We start from the raw sequence: 17,744 nt of genomic DNA, 5'->3' as shown, positions 1-17,744 counted from the left end.
AAGAAAGAACGCTTATAACGAGGAAATTCGTACATTAAAGTACTTTAGCTCCCTGTCACACTTACGTACGAATTTACAAGTGCGACAGGGAGGCAACACGTCGAACGTGGTTCGCGGTAGGCCCTCTGTTCCTATCACTCTCGGTCGCGCGTAATTATATTGCTGTCCGGACCTATACTTAAAACATAATCACGAACTAAGTACTAAGTCTACCGTAATATTATGTACGTTCACGTTATCAGAGACACGATACGCGATGCACATTGTGATGCAAACGAACAGGTTTAGCGACAATATGACAATCAAACTCCGTTTGGAACTGCCGACCCGGAAAGTATCCAACCCATGGCCGCATACCTAATTAGGCTGCTTTCATGCTTTGTTGTGGAATTAGCTACTAGCATTTCAATCCATTTAATTTTCATTATTTGGGTCGATTTTTATTTTTGTCATTGATATTTTTTTCGTTAGATATGGACAAAATTTGGTTGGTTTGAGAGCTCATTTTGGTTGGAATAAATACGACATCCCAATTTGGAATAAAAAATGTGTGTAATTTTCCTTTGAGTTATGTTATGAAAATGCCACACACCCGTTTTTGTAACTCAGTGGAAAACATTTTAGGATATAAGATGAAATTGCGCTTATTATATACAGAATAGGGAACTTTATCTATCCAACACATTTTTTTCGAGATTTGAGGAAAAAAATCGACAACAATAGGGTCTTGACAGACAGACGGACAACAAAGTGATCCTAAAAATGGCTCAGTTGTTGTAAAAGCGACAGAGGAAATACCTACACAGTCTGGGAAATGTCGAACTTTTTATTTCAACTGCCTTCCTCTTACGCTTCATTAGATACAGCCCAATGACAGACATGACTAAGCTTAGTAATTGTGTCCTGTTAGCTTTTTAAAGGGACGGGAACTAATAAAACGTTCTTTGTCTGAACGATATGGACAAAGAGCGAATACTGGTACAAATCGCAATTCTATTAAATGATATTCAGAATTTGCTACGCATTTAATAATAAAGTCGACGTCAATAGAACTTGCAAATAATTTAAACAAATATGACAGATTTTGTTAGCGTTTGACACATAACCTAACATTTTTACGAAGGTTATTTTCCCTGAAATATTAATAATTAACGTTTAATTTAACTAAAAATGTATATAAATAAAATATTTAAGTATATAGACTGTTGATAAGGTCATGGTTGTCCTTTTAAACAGCGAGATTACGAAGTAATGACGGTAAAATGGTTTGTTTATATTATTTGCAAGTTCTATTGACGACGACTTTACCTAAAGTTGAAAACGGCTTGCGACTTAACCTGACGATATATCAATCTGTATGTAAACAAACTACATAGATAATTCTGAACGATGACTAGGAAGAATAGTTTTCAGTAACTCGAACGCTTAAAACTAGTTAAACTATTCGCACATTAAGCTCGTAAATAAAGTACATTTTATAAGGGTGCACTAAAAGCAGCAGCAGGACGACAGAGAACAAATTTGTGACCAAACTTTATACTTTGTTCGTGAGAATTATTGATGTGTTTTCTTGGAACTTCGGATCCTGATGGGGAAGGGACTTACGACTAAGAACTATTAGTCATTATTTATTACTGCAAATTGAAGATCATTTCACACCTATTAAGGTGTCTTTAGATCACTTTGGACTCGAACGGTCAATGCTTACTCGTAACGTAACTGTAGGTAATCTTTGTTTTCTGCCTGACACATCCGATTTTGTGTACCAACAGCCTATCAGATGTATATGTAGGTATTTAATTTAAGATCTTGTTGCTATTATTATAATATGATTCGGGGAAAATGAGCTACGTATAACAAAAGAGAACTGATCCCGATTAGTGAAGGACGGCAAGTAGAAAACCAGAAGCTGGAAAATGCCGGTAAGTATAACGTTCGGCAGAAGTACTCACTTTTGACTGTGACATTAATCCTATCAAGGAACGTGGTGTCATTTTCGACGCCGCACTCGTACACGCCCGCGTACTCCACGCCCACGTTCAGCAGCACCAAGCTTCCGTCCGTCTGCAACAAAGGAAACAAAACGTGAGCAAATACGAGAATAAACACTAGGGAGTAAACTCAACTAGAAACAGTTTTTTTCTGTAGTAACAGTATGCAAGATGCTTTGGCAATGCTTGCAGTAACGTATTGCAAAAGTATGACGTGCTTCTGGTTTTATAGATATTTGTCATTTTCATAATTACGTACCTACCACGATTTCGAAGATACCCCAAAGCACCTAAACTCCAATGACAAAATAACAGACAACCGATTATCAAGGGCTGGTTAGATTTTTTTGACGTTTACAAATAACGCCCCAAATAGCTGCCGCGAAAAGTGAACTGATCTGTCAATCTTTTCAGATTTTGGTGCCATCTTCCGATTCCCAATCTAAACGAGCCCGGAGATTTAATTTAATGATTTGAATCGACGAGCAGATTCGAGATGTCCATTTGGATATCCCGTATCGACTCCATCTATAGTCCGGAGTGTCTGTGCGAAGATTTGCATCTATCACAGAGAATATTTAAAACGTGGGACGCTTCTGTACAGTTGGGAGTAACTATTAAAGAAGAATAATTATTGCTAAAAGGAATTAGTTCCGACGCTGAATTAGTTGATTCTCGGACAATTCACAGAGAATTGGAAGTCCAGTACGAGTATGGATATGATGGTCGTGTTTGTCTATATACGTGACAGCGTGATAATTACAGTGTCCCTTTTAATTGCGTGATGTAGAAAAGTGAAAAGCTTATTTTATCACGTGTATAATAGCCATCTATAATACCGCTACAGGTCGAAACCATCTAAACCTAATCTAAACCAACTTTACTGACTACCTTGTATAGGGAATAAACTCTAGGAATCTAGGGAATTTTGGGGTTGTAAGCAATGCACGCTTAAGAAAAGATAACACAACTGTGTTATTCTGATTTATGATGTAATTACATATAATTGTAAGAATTTTGCACCACATATTTTCATAAATGGCTGTCATTTCACATCCACTTATTTATTTACCCGTGAGTCTGATAGCCTCTTTCATTGCCTACATAATCACTTATTTGACCGTTAGGTTCATGGAAAAGGTTTGTTGGTTGCAGAACATGAAACTATTAGTCTATTACCGACCAACTCACGATATTTCCGAGTGGCATTTCACCACGTCTCGCATTGTGCTAAACTGAAAAATAAGAAGGATTATTATCGCGTGACGAACTAGGAAAGGCGCAGCTATTGTGCCCTTTTCAAATGCAGAAACCTCAGGCGAGGGGATGTCGGACTGTGAAGGTAGCGGTCATCATTATTTTATACATACCGACAGTTTTTCTTCTCAGACTAATCTCTGTATCTATTAGAAAATAAGTACTAGCTCCAGACAAGGGAACAAACACAATGATTAATTCCCTTTGCGATCACGATCATCCACGCACGCAACTTTTATATTAACGGAGGTCACGACCACGATGCACATGATGCACATGCACTAGAACTTATCAAGATCCTTATTATCTTAATAACATGTTCGGTTCGGTAAACGCATCATGGCTTGAATACATGCTAAAGAAAATATGGTTCGGGTATTTTAGTAAACATTTTTATGAGAAAAGAACTAAGTTAGGCTGGAGTCGGGCCGCGACGGAGCGGCATTTCACAATGTGCCTAAGATACATTAGGTTGATGATTTCGAAAGGCTCATAAGGGCTCTAAAGGCCCGACCACCTACGGCCTTAACCTATCGCTACGTTGACGGAGTCCTGACATGCCCTCGGTGTGGACGAGCATTGCAGACGAAAATTGGCTACTGCAGTCACATGAGGGCGCACGAGCGGGCGGACCAGCTCAGTTCCCGCTCCTAGACATAATTTGCAGTCGCTGTGGCCGAAATCGGTCAGGAGACAAGAGAGAGAGATACATTAATGTATGGCAGACGCGATGGTGTCCGTCCGGAGCCGTCCGCGTTCGTGAAGAGCCGACCGGCTTGCGGCCAGATCAATGTGAAATGCGCTCCCACGCCGTCCGGTTGGTCGAAATCGGATAAAAGTCTTCCGGATTACAGGTTTCCGTTTACGAACAATAAAATTCAAAATTACACATTATTACTGTGGTGGCTTGTAATAAAACAAATTAACAATTCAAATTTAGTGAAGAAGTGGCATTGGCATTATTGTTGCGGACAATGATTTGGATCCTATACATTAACTTGGTACTATTTAGAGTAATAAATGTCAGCTTCAAATTTGAAGTGGGAACAGAGCCATTTGTATTTTAATTAAATTGAAACCTTTTAAGGTTTATTTTAGTCAGTGATCGATTCAAAATTCACGAAATTCGACTTCAAGATTCAGCCTGCAGCTAAGATCGATGTATTAGAATTAGTAAAGTTACCGCTCAGTCAATGGAGATAAAGGAACAATCTTGATTAAGAGATGTACCTTCTTCCATGCGGCGAATATAGTAAAACGGGTACAACGAGCAACCAGTGTTGTAACCTTTATCTATGAAGTCACGTAGCTTACAGACTAACTCTCGTGGTTAGTTGTACAGTCGCTATTGGATATATCGGAGCGGCCGAGGTGCTCAAATATATCTGAGCACGCTCTCTAACGCCTTGACAATAGAGGCGTATTCAGATATTTGTGAGCAGCTTAGCCTTTCCGATATACATTGCATTTTATAGCGCAGCCGGCGTTGTATGTAATGACGGCAGTAAAGCCAGTAAATACATATATTATGAGCATGATCGTGCTAAGATTACGTGGGAGTAGGTATATAAATCTTTATCATTTTAAATTAAGTTAAGATTTATAGCGAACTGTAAAGAGCAAATATTGCTAGCTTGTTTAGCTAAGGTGTTGCGACGAAATAGAACGAATTTGTATTTATCAACAAACTTTCAAAAATAACATCAGGGAATTTCGGTTGTTTACAACACATATCTATCGGTTTTAAGACATGTAAATATACATTTCCAAGAAAAAAGAGAGGGAGGGATTGAGATGTCAAATTATTTGTTTGCCCCTCTCGCTGTAGACACGTTTTTTAATATTGTTATTTGTATATTAAATAAGTAAAGAACACACTAAATCATCATTCCAAATCCAAAAGAACTTTTCATGCAAGAAAAAATATTAAACATTATCTTCTTTTTATTGCCCCGCGGCGGCATTTCCATTCCCTATGCTGAGTAAGGTTCGTTTTTGCTTCTCGCCCGGTTCTACTTGAGACCGATAAATTAGAAAAGTGTAGGTACCGAAAAAAAAACCTAAAGGGGCCCATTGATTACCAGTCCGCCGGACGATATCGGCCTGTCAGTTGTTCGGAACTGTAAATTTTATGTTGTTTGACAGGCCGATATCGTCCGGCGGACTGATAATAGTAGGCCCCTTAAGGTGCATTGGGGTAAGTTCTAAAGATTTCAAAAATGACAAATATTTACTAAACTAGAAACCGTTATTACTGTAGAACTAGAAACAGTAAACAATATGCCTTTCGCAAGCGTTGCAGTAGCGTAAGTGTATTTGTTTATTTCTTTATTACACCGTGGTAATTACAATTACAAGATGTTAAAAACGTGTAAAAAGTATAGTGTTGCAGAAATATGCTGTGCTTCTGATGTTGTAGATATATATTTGCAATTTTCAAAACTAACCCGCTTTCAAAGTTACCCCGAGGCACCTTTTATTAGTTATTTAACATTGTCTATTAAAAGTAGACTCTTATAAGGCGTGTTCAAGGTTGCATTCTCTCAATCTCACCGCACGTAGTTCATGTTGGTTACGTTCGTTAAGTTTCGCCTCGTAACTTTGAGTTGATCAACTGACACGTGACTCATTTCTCAATTGTACTCCATATATAAATTGTACCATCATGAAGAAAGGCCAGGTCAAGAGCACCCAAAACCGGCGCGTGTATGAGGAATGTTATGAAAGTGAAGGAAGCGAAAGAGGTATGCCAGGATCGTAGCAAGTGGAAATCCGTGATCTCTGCCTACCCCTCAGGGAAATAGGCGTGATTATATTATATGTATGTATGTACAAATACAAGTCAAATCGAAAGCTTTCCAAATGTTTCAGTCTGTCACAAAATGATTGCAACCACAGTGCAATTACCAAGTTGCATGTGATCGCGTAACTAGAAGGGATCGAAGCCTATCAGAATAACTTTGCAGCATAATGAATATCGCTCACATAATGTAATATGTCTTTTTTAATTTATATATATGAACGCTTAATGCTTCAGTATAAAAACGTCGATCTTACAATATCCTAAATTGTTATTGCAATTTTCTAGGACCTTTCCTCCCTTTAAAGTAAAAAATAATAATTTAACGACGGAAAACGCTTGAAAAAGTTCGGATATATCTTGCCCTTTTCCAAGTGGCCAAGGGCCCTTACAAGGACGTAATTGTATCCCCAGGGGAAGCTCCGGTGACAGGCGCTCTTATGACGAAATCACGTTCGGAGATAAGAGCTTGACAAATGGCAGAATGATTACTTTTTAGGACCTTCTTGGGAATGAATGGGAAATGGGAAAATACATTTGTTTTGTGGTTAGCTATTGAAATTCTGCTTGAATGGATATTCGAGTCAGGTTTCGAGTTCTGACTGTTCTGAGTAAGTCGGATTAAAGTGTGGTAAAATGAGTTTTGGTGTAAATGGAAACTGTTAACGAAGATAGATATAACTTCGTAATAGATGGATACAGTCTAAGGAAAAATCGTGCCTCGAAAATCAAGAAAATTTGATTCTCAATCAGAGGGCGCTACTAGCTTTTGCCTACTGTCGTATAGATGGCGTTGACGGTTTCGTTTGTTATTTAACAAATTTAACGCATATCAGTTAAAGAACATGGGTCATAAAAATAATTAATGCAAATAAAAAAAAAACATTTATCCATATTTAAATACGTTTTATCGTATTTTTATAAATCTTCATTTTTAGTTTTAAAGTGTGTCGACAGATGGCAGTGAATTTACTGGAGTTACAAAATTTACTATGACAGTACCGCTCTAGTATAAGTTACTCAATGCTGTTAATATTGTAACCAGCGGGCGAATGATTGACACTTATCCACGTGATAAAGCAAATGTCACTTTCTAACACCATGTGATTAATAGAGACAGACCTTCGAGCAACACCGGCTTCCGACACGTCGGAGACAGACACTTTCATTATCACGCTGTCACGTTGATAATGGGTTCTATCTCGGTGTGAAATATATCAATACACGATATATAAACTTAAAACAACCTGCAGCTATAATATGTAGTACCGGGTACAAGCGTGAAATTAAACTTTCATGAGACAACCATGATATAGCCATACATATTGAAGTCGCATTTGACTGACCTTACCCCCGTCAACATGCTACTTCGTATAATGGTTATACCTATATCACGAGTAACAATGGACCGCGCGGCGTAGCGAATAATGACAAAGTGTATTAATAGCACAAAACCGATACGTGCATGATACGCCTACGTCATACCGTACCCGTACGTGCTTCTAATGAGGTACGGATTTCCATAGGCCTGCTAGGAGTGAGGCTTCAATATGCGGTTTAAGCACGTTTAAGTAAGTCTACATAAGTAAGTAGAGTACGTAAATGCTGAAGACCTAGGCTCTCCGAAACATGTCGGACGAGTGACTAAAAATATGTAAAGGGGCCCACTGACTATCAGTCCGCCGGACGATATCAGCCTGTCAGTTGTTCGGAACTGTCAAATTTTTGTTCTAACTGACAGGCCGATATCGTCCGGCGGACTGATAGTCAGTGGGCCCCTTAAGTTAAAGCGTCAAATTTGCTTAATGTAAAAGTAAGTTCTGTTTTGCTCCAATAACATTACATTGATAATAATAATAATAATATTTGATAATATTATAGGACATTCTTACACAGATTGACTAAAATGACTAAGTACCACGGTAAGCCTAAGGAGGCTTGTGTTATGGGTACTCAGACAATAAATACTTAAATACATAGAAAACAACCATGACACAGGACAGGAACAAATATCTGTGCTAATCACACAAATAAATGCCCTTACCGGGATTCGAACCCAGGACCATCGGCTTCACAGGCAGACCGGTCGTCAAAACATTTTACATGTAATATTACCTTTTTTTTAAGCCTATTTTGTGTGCCACTGCTGGGCAAAGGCCTCCGCTTTCTACCGCCACTGTTGCATTGTCCCGCCAGTCGCTCCAAAGCTTGCAGCGACTGGCGAGAACATGTAAATTACTATGAATTTAAAAGGAAAAATATGACAAGGTAACAACAGAAAGTCTTTCTTCCAGACAACCTTTGGGTTTAAGACAGTTATACTTAGGCTTTGTGGTATTTTCTACGCAATTTTCTGTCGAGTCGCTCGCTAGAAAGATAATATGATATATAGAAATACGTGGAGGAAACAGAGTCCAGTAAGGTACGCACCGGCCTCATCCGCGTGGATCCTACACCCAGCCGCTAATTTGCATGGTCACTGTACCAATGAATTAATTCATAAAGTTCAATTCTGCAGCTCGCGGTAAATTACTTGGTTTCTTTTTTTGTTCCCTATGAGTGTATACAGGGCTGTCCCTAGCCATTGGACACAGCCGAAATGTACATGTGCATTAGGGTATTTAGAACCAGTATACATAGTATCATAACAACCGGTGTAGCGGTTACGAAGAAATTTACAAATTAAGATTTTTTACTTTGGAGCAGCCTGTATGTGTTAGTAGCTCCTGAGAGGTAATAAATAGCATTAAACGTTCTTCGACCTTTTTGATTACCTTTTTTATTTATGACACTACTAACATTCTGATTTTACCCAACTGCCAAAGGAGGTGGGTAATGTTTTTGACAAATGTCACTGCACATTTTCTAACAAATTGGCAAAAGCACTGCCAATGATAAATACAGCATGTTTCTTTTTGTTGTCGATTATTGGAAATAACTTGTTTGATTTTTTTTTTATCTTTTCTAATCAAAAAAATATTAACGTTACAGCATTCCTGAGAAGTAACCATACGTGGGATTTCAGGGTTTGTCCAATGGCTAAGGATACCCTGTATAAAACGAGCGTAGGTATCATATGTGATACACAACACTGTTTATGGAGTAAACACGTGGGGATAGTCGACAAATTGGTTTGGTTAGCCGATCGCTTTATTAATATGCTGCACACGTTCTGACTGAAATATACCAGTCTTATAATCAGTATTCACATTAAATTCTTTCATATCTCTCTGTGTCATCTCTCCATTCAGATCCTTGCGAATGTCGGTGTCAAACTTGTGGTAGCCGTACTGTAGCTATATCAAGAAATGCTTCCAAGTAAAATTTTAAATACAAAACACAGTATATTAATATATACGAAGATACGAGTGTGCATTCAAATTCTTGTGACGGCTCCAATATTTCCTGCATTTGCATAAAGTGGAACCTTAAAGGAACGCTAAGGCAATATTGGGAGTCGAGGCGATTATTCACAGTACGCAAATAGAAAGCCGAATTCATAAATAAAGATACAATCCTGTGCCTTCTTCCGGGTCAAGAAGGAACATTTATCTGCATTATCGGCAAGACACCTTTTCTCGAAGCGCTTCGTCGTTTTTTTGAACCCTCATAACTTAGGTTTGGATAAATATTTATGAATAACTGTATTTCATATTTGTCAGGATAAATGAGATCTTTAAAAATTGGTTATATTATATCTTAAGCCGCAATGATTGTTATAAATATGAAAAGAATTATGTTGAGTCGCCTTTATGAAATGTTCTTGGTAAACTTCCAATAAACAAGGATTAATTTAGTTCAAAAGCCTGAAACGTTATTGCGATTTAATTGTTGTATGCCCGTTTGTGGTCCCAAAATCATTAAGAAATAAAATAACTATTTATTCTCCTCATAAAATCAGTGAAATTACGACTATTTTGTACGGAACTGCGTTGCTACGAAGTGCTACGCTATAAGGCCGTAGCCCGTAGCAAATAAATTAGTTTGATATAGAAGAAAATCGTGCTATGCGTGCCGCATGTGAGCCCTATATCAAAAGATTTATAAGTAACTAGCGACCCGCCCCGGCTTCGCACGGGTAGTTCAACTAATTTACACAAAACCTTTACAAATTATACATATAAACCTTCTTCTTGAATCACACTATCTATAAAAAACCGCATCAGAATCCGTTGCCTAGTATTAAAGATCTAAGCATACATACAGACAGCGGTAAACGACTTTGTTTTATACTATGTAGTGACTAAAAGTATGTATATTACACTGATTTAAACTTTCACGATTTTTACTCATTATTATTTACAACGACGGGACTTAATCGCGTAAAATAAGTATTAAATTTACCTCCGACGTTTCGAGTTTCGAGGACGGCGTTGTCCCCGTGGTCTCGGAGAAGACTGGCTAAATTTGACATAAACATCTTCTAGGCGCGCGAGTTTTTCGAACTACCCGCACTTGTTCTTGTGCAACATCCTTAGTGCGCGAAACGTTCAAGTTAATAAACAAGAACAAGTGCGGGTAGTTCGAAAAACTCGCGCGCCTAGAAGATGTTGATGTCAACTTTAGCCAGTCTTCTCCGAGACCACGGGGACAACGCCGTTCTCGAAACGTCGGAGGTAAATTTAATACTTATTTTACGCGATTAAGTCCCGTCGTTGTAAATAATAATGAGTATGTATATTATTTACAATCTATGTATATGTATGTACGTCATAATAAAATAGATCATACGCAAGGTTAAGATATTTCATATAAATCTCCGAAGCCAGCACAAACTCCGTTTTAAATCGTTTTCCGACACATGAAATGATCATGATCACACGTAATGTATGTAACGTTTATCTCAGGGTCGTCTTCCCGTCATAAATCCACCCACATCCTGATCCTGTAAGGTGATACACATAACTTTAATCCAACTACGCGACGAGCTATTTTGATTCACGTATGCACGTGTTTCAGTTTGCTGATGATGATGATGATGTATTCCTGTTATCCTCATTAGGGACATAGGGCTCGCAGAAGAATCCTCCATTTATCACGATCTTGAGCGGCTACTTCCAGCTCTTTCCAGTCGAGTTCAGTTGAGTCAGCCTCTTTCTCAACTGAACGCCTCCATGTAGTACACGGCCGTGTACTGCCAGCCGAATGCCAGCGGAGACCCTGCTTGGCCAGATTGCTGTCCGGCCTACGGAGTACGTGTCCGATCCAACGCCATTTCCTTTCAAGGATTTCTCGTACTAATGCGTTTCTGGTCAGTCATCTGCCATGGTCTGACGTTTGAGATGGTTCGTGGCCAGGATGCGTCGCAGGCATTTGTTTAGTCGTGTTTCAGTTTACACTTGAAATAGTACTAGTGAATATTACAGAGGCCCTCACGCGTCGCAAAAATACCTATTAACATTTTTGTACGTGATAACGTCTTATAAACGGTAGCATGCACGAGAAAGTGTCACGTTGTGGACAGATCTCCATGGTAACGTTACGGCCTTTTCATCAATGTTTTCTTGTGACGTTATCACGGAAAATAATCGACCGTAAACCAACTTTACAGACAACCGCATTTTTTTGGATCATATAATTTATCAGCTCTTGTATTCGTTGCACAGTCAGCATTAAATAAAAAGTTTTTGGCATAAATTAAGATTTTTGGTACAAGATTTTAATTGCTAACTGTACTTTTCTTTCTACAGGCAACTAATACTCATCGAGACAATTCTAACAACGCCAAACACAATCAGTTTTGTGTTGTAAAGCTAAGCGAGTAAAGTTCAAATTTCAATGATTTTCAATAATATTTGTATTTTTTTTTACGAAGATCATTTTGAACGACTTCCTCTGTATACATATAATAGAACCCAGTTCAAGATATATATTTCTGAAAATGTGTGTGATGGTATTGAAACCTCGCTCGATGCATTAGTCGTAATCGGAAATGGACAGCTTTTAAGGCCGTTCCCTGAGCCAGAAGGCGAAAAATCTCCATATATGATCATATTTTTCTAAGAGACGTTCATATTTGTAGACGTGGAAAAAATATATGTAGTTCTTGATTATATTATCTTTAATACCACAGCTTCGCCCACTTCGCTCGATACAATTAATTCAAAAAGTAACCTCTAACTCTGACTTTTAATCAAACTTTACTCAAGACAAGACAAGACAAGACAAGAGACGCCACACCCAGCCAGGAACATGCCTGCTCCGGACTAGCCGGCATACCAGGGGACGTAATATTATGGGGAGTGACACGCTCTGGGATGGGAAAGGGATAGTTATAATCAGCCGGCTATGCAGCCTTAAGCCAATATTGGAAGATAGGTGGGGTAGGTTATGTCGTCGAGGGAGAGCGTTGGTGATAATATGCTTCTCGTCGTTTTCGTTTCGGTCTTCATAACATCTTGTGCCAAGCGAGGCCAATATCATCTTGAGATAACGTTTGCTCGTCGATTCGAGGTATTGGTTCTTCTTCTTCTGATTCGCTGTCGGTTTCGTCCAGTTGATATATTTATTTCTCTTGCTGCTTTGATGAATTCGCCTTTGTCGTCTGCCATGTTGAGCCACTCAGAGGGATGCCGGGATGGAGCTCTGTAGCTATATCTTATGCGGCTTCTAAGAGATAAGGTTTTGGGCGTCTTAGGATGTCCTAGGTAGCATTTTATCCTCTTGGTTATTGTTCTGCCGTTCTGACATTAATTCCCAATCATGCAATTCTCCCCGCTCGCTTGCATCCTTTATAAAAAACTAAGTCTACCAAGATGCCCATACTTCGAGTACAAGAGGACGGCACGTTGTCACTTAAACAACACTCATTTAAACAATTCATAAAGAAATAGCACCACAAAGAAACACACAAATAGCACCTCACTTGGATTGCATAGCTATCAAATTTGAGTGGTAGAGTCCTCTAATTCCGCGTAGTGGCGATACCCTTTTTTTGTCACTGCACATGTTGCAGCAGTGAATCGTGTAGACAATGCAATTCGTTGAGCCCCCCTCCCCTCCCCCCACCCCCCGCGTCTGTCAGCCAGCACGTTCGGGATAAACTCAAAAAACCGGACAATCGCGAGCCGGACCCGCCAACCGAGGGCTCCGTACTTTTTAGTATCTGTTGCTGCAGGCAACAGAAACACATCATCCGTGAAAACTTCAACCGTCCAGCCATCACGGTTTACGAGACACAGGCCGGCGACAGACAGACGGACAGACGGACAGCGGCACGGAACCCTAAAAACCACCGAGCGGACCCCCATGCGGCCCTCACCCATTAACAGAGCGACTCCCGAGGAAGGTTCAGGCGTACAATTTGTAGCCTAATAAGTTGTTTGTTTTTAAACTAACCCAACAACACCGAATGTAGTTGTACCTACATACAAACACTGTTAAGAACGGACCGTTATTTAAAAGACGTAAAATGGAAAAATCTCACCGGTAAATTGCACTGTTAACATTGCCACTCACTGTTTCACTTCACATACAACCAACCCACGTGTTACGAGATAAGCAGATATTCTATAGAAACGTATACTGCATATCTAGATGCTCGCGTTGGTAAAAACTATCACGGTCCGGTCAACATCTGGTGACAAGATGCAATTGCGAATGCCATTGTAAAGGGCCCCCGGAACACAACCGACCCCGGCCGCGGTCAGAACCAAACTCACTTTTAATCAAACTTTACTCGGTTATTTATTATGTGACACTATAAACAAAAATAAGAAGAAATAACAATCTTAACTTAAACAGTAATTTGACAGCTTTCGAATTTCGGCAACGTTTAAAAAAATAATCGACAAAATTCGATCAAAATTGACACTTGGCGCGCATGGTCTTTCCCGTTCTTTCTTGCGAAATGTGACAGTGATAGCGGCAAACCGATGGAACGGCCTTAAACGTTTCAGCTGGATATTGGATTGGAGGTAGCGGCCTTGCCTCTAGCTCGTGCATTTGCACAGCCTGTGAGTCGAGGTCTTGGGTCAACTAGTTCAGCGAACCCGCAAAACACCGCGTGTAGTACATTGTGCAGCGAGGGGGGTAAGCGAGATCTTGTAAAAGAGGTCTAGAATTAAAGACTCGAGTTTACAATATTCTTACCCCCGGAGTTACACACAATGTTTTTCATCACACGACGACACGAAATAATTATTAAATATGTTGACATTTTAAACATTTGTCCGCCATATTGTCATATCTTGACAGGTTAGGTCCTAATATTAACTATTTCTATAATTGAGCCTTGATAATCAGCCTTGTGAATCCTAAGAACAAAGTTGACGCCTTTGGTAGAGGGAGTATATTTCCCACCTAATTTTGAACTTTAATTCAAAGTGATAGGGTTCATTTTTGCATGATTTCTGACTACCTTAAGGGTTAAACTATCTCTTAGCGCCACTTGCACCATCCAACTAACCCGGGGTTAACCGGTTAAACCGTTAACCCAGTGTCAAAATGTACTGGTAACCATGGTAACTCCAGGTTTAACCGGTTAACCGCGGGTTAGTGGGATGGTGCAAGTGACCCTTAAGAGTTTCTGATTTTCCCTCTGCTTTATTTGTATTGCCTTGCCTATACTGATTTGCCGTCGGAAAGTTAGGAAAACTGCGAATTTTTCACTTGGAACAAATACGGAAACATCTCATATTTTGGTATAGGAATCGAAATTTTTCATCTCCAAATTGAAAATGTGTATGGATGTTTCCTGTAAAATTATCCTGAAATTTCCAAGAACATTTCCATCTTTTTTTCCGCAACTTCCACCCTTCGCCCCTTTTACCCTGTATGTAATCGGAGAGCGCTCTTATGCTAGTTCTCCTGAGCCTTCGACTAGTCTGTACTACGCGGTTAGAACGGCACCCCAGAGCCTTGGGCAACGATCAATATAAAACGGCTCTTTACGGCGAAAACTTAGTAGTTAGTCTAACTTGTTGTGTACAGCAGACGGATTTTGATACTTGGCAACCGAAACGACACTTCTCACTGCAAATTTTGAAAAATACTCCTAGGAAAACTCATTCACTCACTCATTTCATCAACTTTAACTATTGCAGCCGCTAGTTTAGGAAATGATTATTTAAGAACGTTAACAGTTTTTGAATAAATACTAATAGTTACGTCGTAATGTTGAATGAAAAAGGAAGCATTTTGCAAAATACGCTCGTTTGTAGGAATAAGGCCTATTGGTGTTATTCACAATGATACCTGATTGAAGAATGCTAATAAGGATCACGTATTTGACCGGACTGAATTTCTCTGTTGTTCTTGAATATTCAGTAGGTTTTACCAACCACCAACATTTCCCACTTAAAAACAATGCTAAACAATGGTAACTGAAAACAGCTTACGTTTTATTAGGAGCGTGATTCAGATTTAACAATTTGGTACACTCGCTTCTCGTGTTCTCGAAATAAGAGTGCCGGAAAAGACATGTCTTGCGCCTAAACAGCCGAGAAGTAGGCGTCACATGTGACTTATAGCCTGCAAGGTACGTATACCGTATACACAAAGATAGATATAACTCCGTAATAGATGGATACAGTCTAAGGAAAAAACGTGCCTCGAAAATCAAGAAAATTTGATTCTCGTTCAGAGGGCGCTACTAGTTTTGGCCTACAGTCGTATAGATGGCGTTGACGGTTTCGTTTGTTATTTAACAATTTTAACGCATATCAGTGAAAGAACATGGGCCAAAATCATAAAAATAATTAATGCAAATAAAAAAAATCATTTATCTATATTTAAATACATTCTATCGTATTTTTATAAATCTTCATTTTTAGTTTTAAAGTGTGTCGACAGATGGCAGTGAATTTACTGGGGTTACAAAATTTACTATGACAGTACCGCTCTAGTATAAGTTACTCTATGGTATACATTACTGACGAGCTGACTGAAATATGGCCACCGCAATGGTTTAACTGATGTGCAAACAAATATTTTCTGGAAATACGACCGTCTTGATTTATATTCGCAAAATGTTAAGGAAAAACGGGAATGGCGGAGCGGCTTAAGCTCTTGAAGGAAATGAGACGGAATGAAAACTCTGAAAATGCATGGTGTGAAATAACGGACAATTTTATCATGATTGTCGGTCCTTTTATTGTATTTTTTCCAGAACGGATTTTTACCATGAGACTCTTACTAGAGACCTGTACCGCTGGCAATTTTGACCCCTAGGTTATAAAAATATTAAAGTCAATTCTGTTTTCGCTTATGAATACTTTGTTAAGATGTAAATCTTACATTTTGTTTTGTGTCATATATATAATTTGCTTTTCTAGTAATTTGTTAATTTGTGGTAATTATTTTTTATTTTGAATTATTTTGGAGTAAAAAATATTCGAGAGAAAACATGTAACTGTGTTGCATTTAGGATAGTGTTTTTAGTGTGAAAACATAGTTTGTGTAAATTACGTCCAATGCAATCTGATACTATGTCATAATATTCTAAATGACACAAAAAATAATTAGAGTTAAAAAAATACATTTGCACCCGTGTGTAACACAAAACTTTTCCCCTCACTATAGCGAGGAAAGTGCAACATCCACAGGCGTTAGATCATCTTCATCATGGCAAAGATAGATATAACTCCGTAATAGATGTTTACAGTCTAAGGAAAAAACGTGCCTCGAAAATCAAGAAAATTTGATTCTCGTTCAGAGGGCGCCACTAGTTTTGGCCCACTGTCGTATAGATGGCGTTGACTGTTTCGTTTGTTATTTAACAATTTTAACGCATATCAGTGAAGAACATAGGTCAAAATCATAAAAATAATTAATACATAAAAAAAAATCATTTATCTATATTTAAATACATTTTATCGTATTTTTATAAATCTTAATTTTTAGTTTTAAAGTGTGTCGACAGATGGCAGTGAATTTACTGGGGTTACAAAATTTACTATGACAGTACCGCTCTAGTATAAGTTACTCTATGATCATGGGAATCACTCATTTAAGGTTTATGAGGTTTATGATCATTAAATAAAGCTAAATTTGGTATTTTCTATTAAATTCTCAAACCATTTATTTAATGATAATTAATATCGAACGAACCATTATTATGAGCGTTTTACGTTTTGTTATCTGTCAAAAGCTACTTAAACACGTTCCATCCAAGGTCAAATTACTTTCCCCACTAGTGTATAAAATGCGTTTTTCCCCGCTTGTTTTAAAGGATAAAAGACGGCTTTCCGAGCTAGTGAGGGGAAATAGCTATTTATGCAACAAGTGCGGAAAGTGTATGATTTCCGACGAGTGTATAAAGGAATACGAGTCGGAAATCATCTTTACGCACGTGTATTATGGAGATGACTCTATCATCGTACCATTCCAGTTTGAAAAATACCATAGTATAGTCAGATTATAAAATTAAATTCGTGAAACTATTTGATAAATTTAAGCGCTCTTAAAACTAATCCAATCAATAGTTTAATAAGTCATTAAAAAGTTGAAAGTAAACTAAAAGTCTGGGCGCGACGTCGTAAACAATTTACAACCCGCAGTTAAACCAGGCGACAATATATAAATAAAAGTTTACGATTCTACGTAAGGCACAGAAGGTAGCGATATCATATTATAACCCTTCGTTAAGCCCGGTTTCCACCGCGAGCGGAGCGGACTCATTAATGACTTAGTTTAACTGCAAGAGTAAACTACGTACTTCTATTTACACCAAGAAAGAGTCGAGGGGAAATGACAAA

The 17,744-nt window shown here is 38.5% G+C and overlaps 1 protein-coding gene across 1 annotated transcript in view; it reads right to left on the bottom strand.

The window, feature by feature from the left end:
• The window catches only part of LOC134746328 (cell adhesion molecule DSCAML1), a 58,808-nt gene that overhangs the window by 26,473 nt on the left and 14,591 nt on the right, over positions 1-17,744 (bottom strand). Inside the window, exon 3 of the mRNA XM_063680724.1 lies at positions 1,953-2,064. Within this exon, the coding sequence (XP_063536794.1) occupies positions 1,953-2,064 (112 nt within the window). The remainder of the gene's footprint in view (positions 1-1,952; positions 2,065-17,744) is intronic.

The sequence above is a fragment of the Cydia strobilella genome, chromosome 12, assembly GCF_947568885.1.
Source record: "Cydia strobilella chromosome 12, ilCydStro3.1, whole genome shotgun sequence".
Lineage (NCBI taxonomy): Eukaryota > Metazoa > Arthropoda > Insecta > Lepidoptera > Tortricidae > Cydia > Cydia strobilella.
This window is presented reverse-complemented; position numbering and strand designations above follow the sequence as displayed.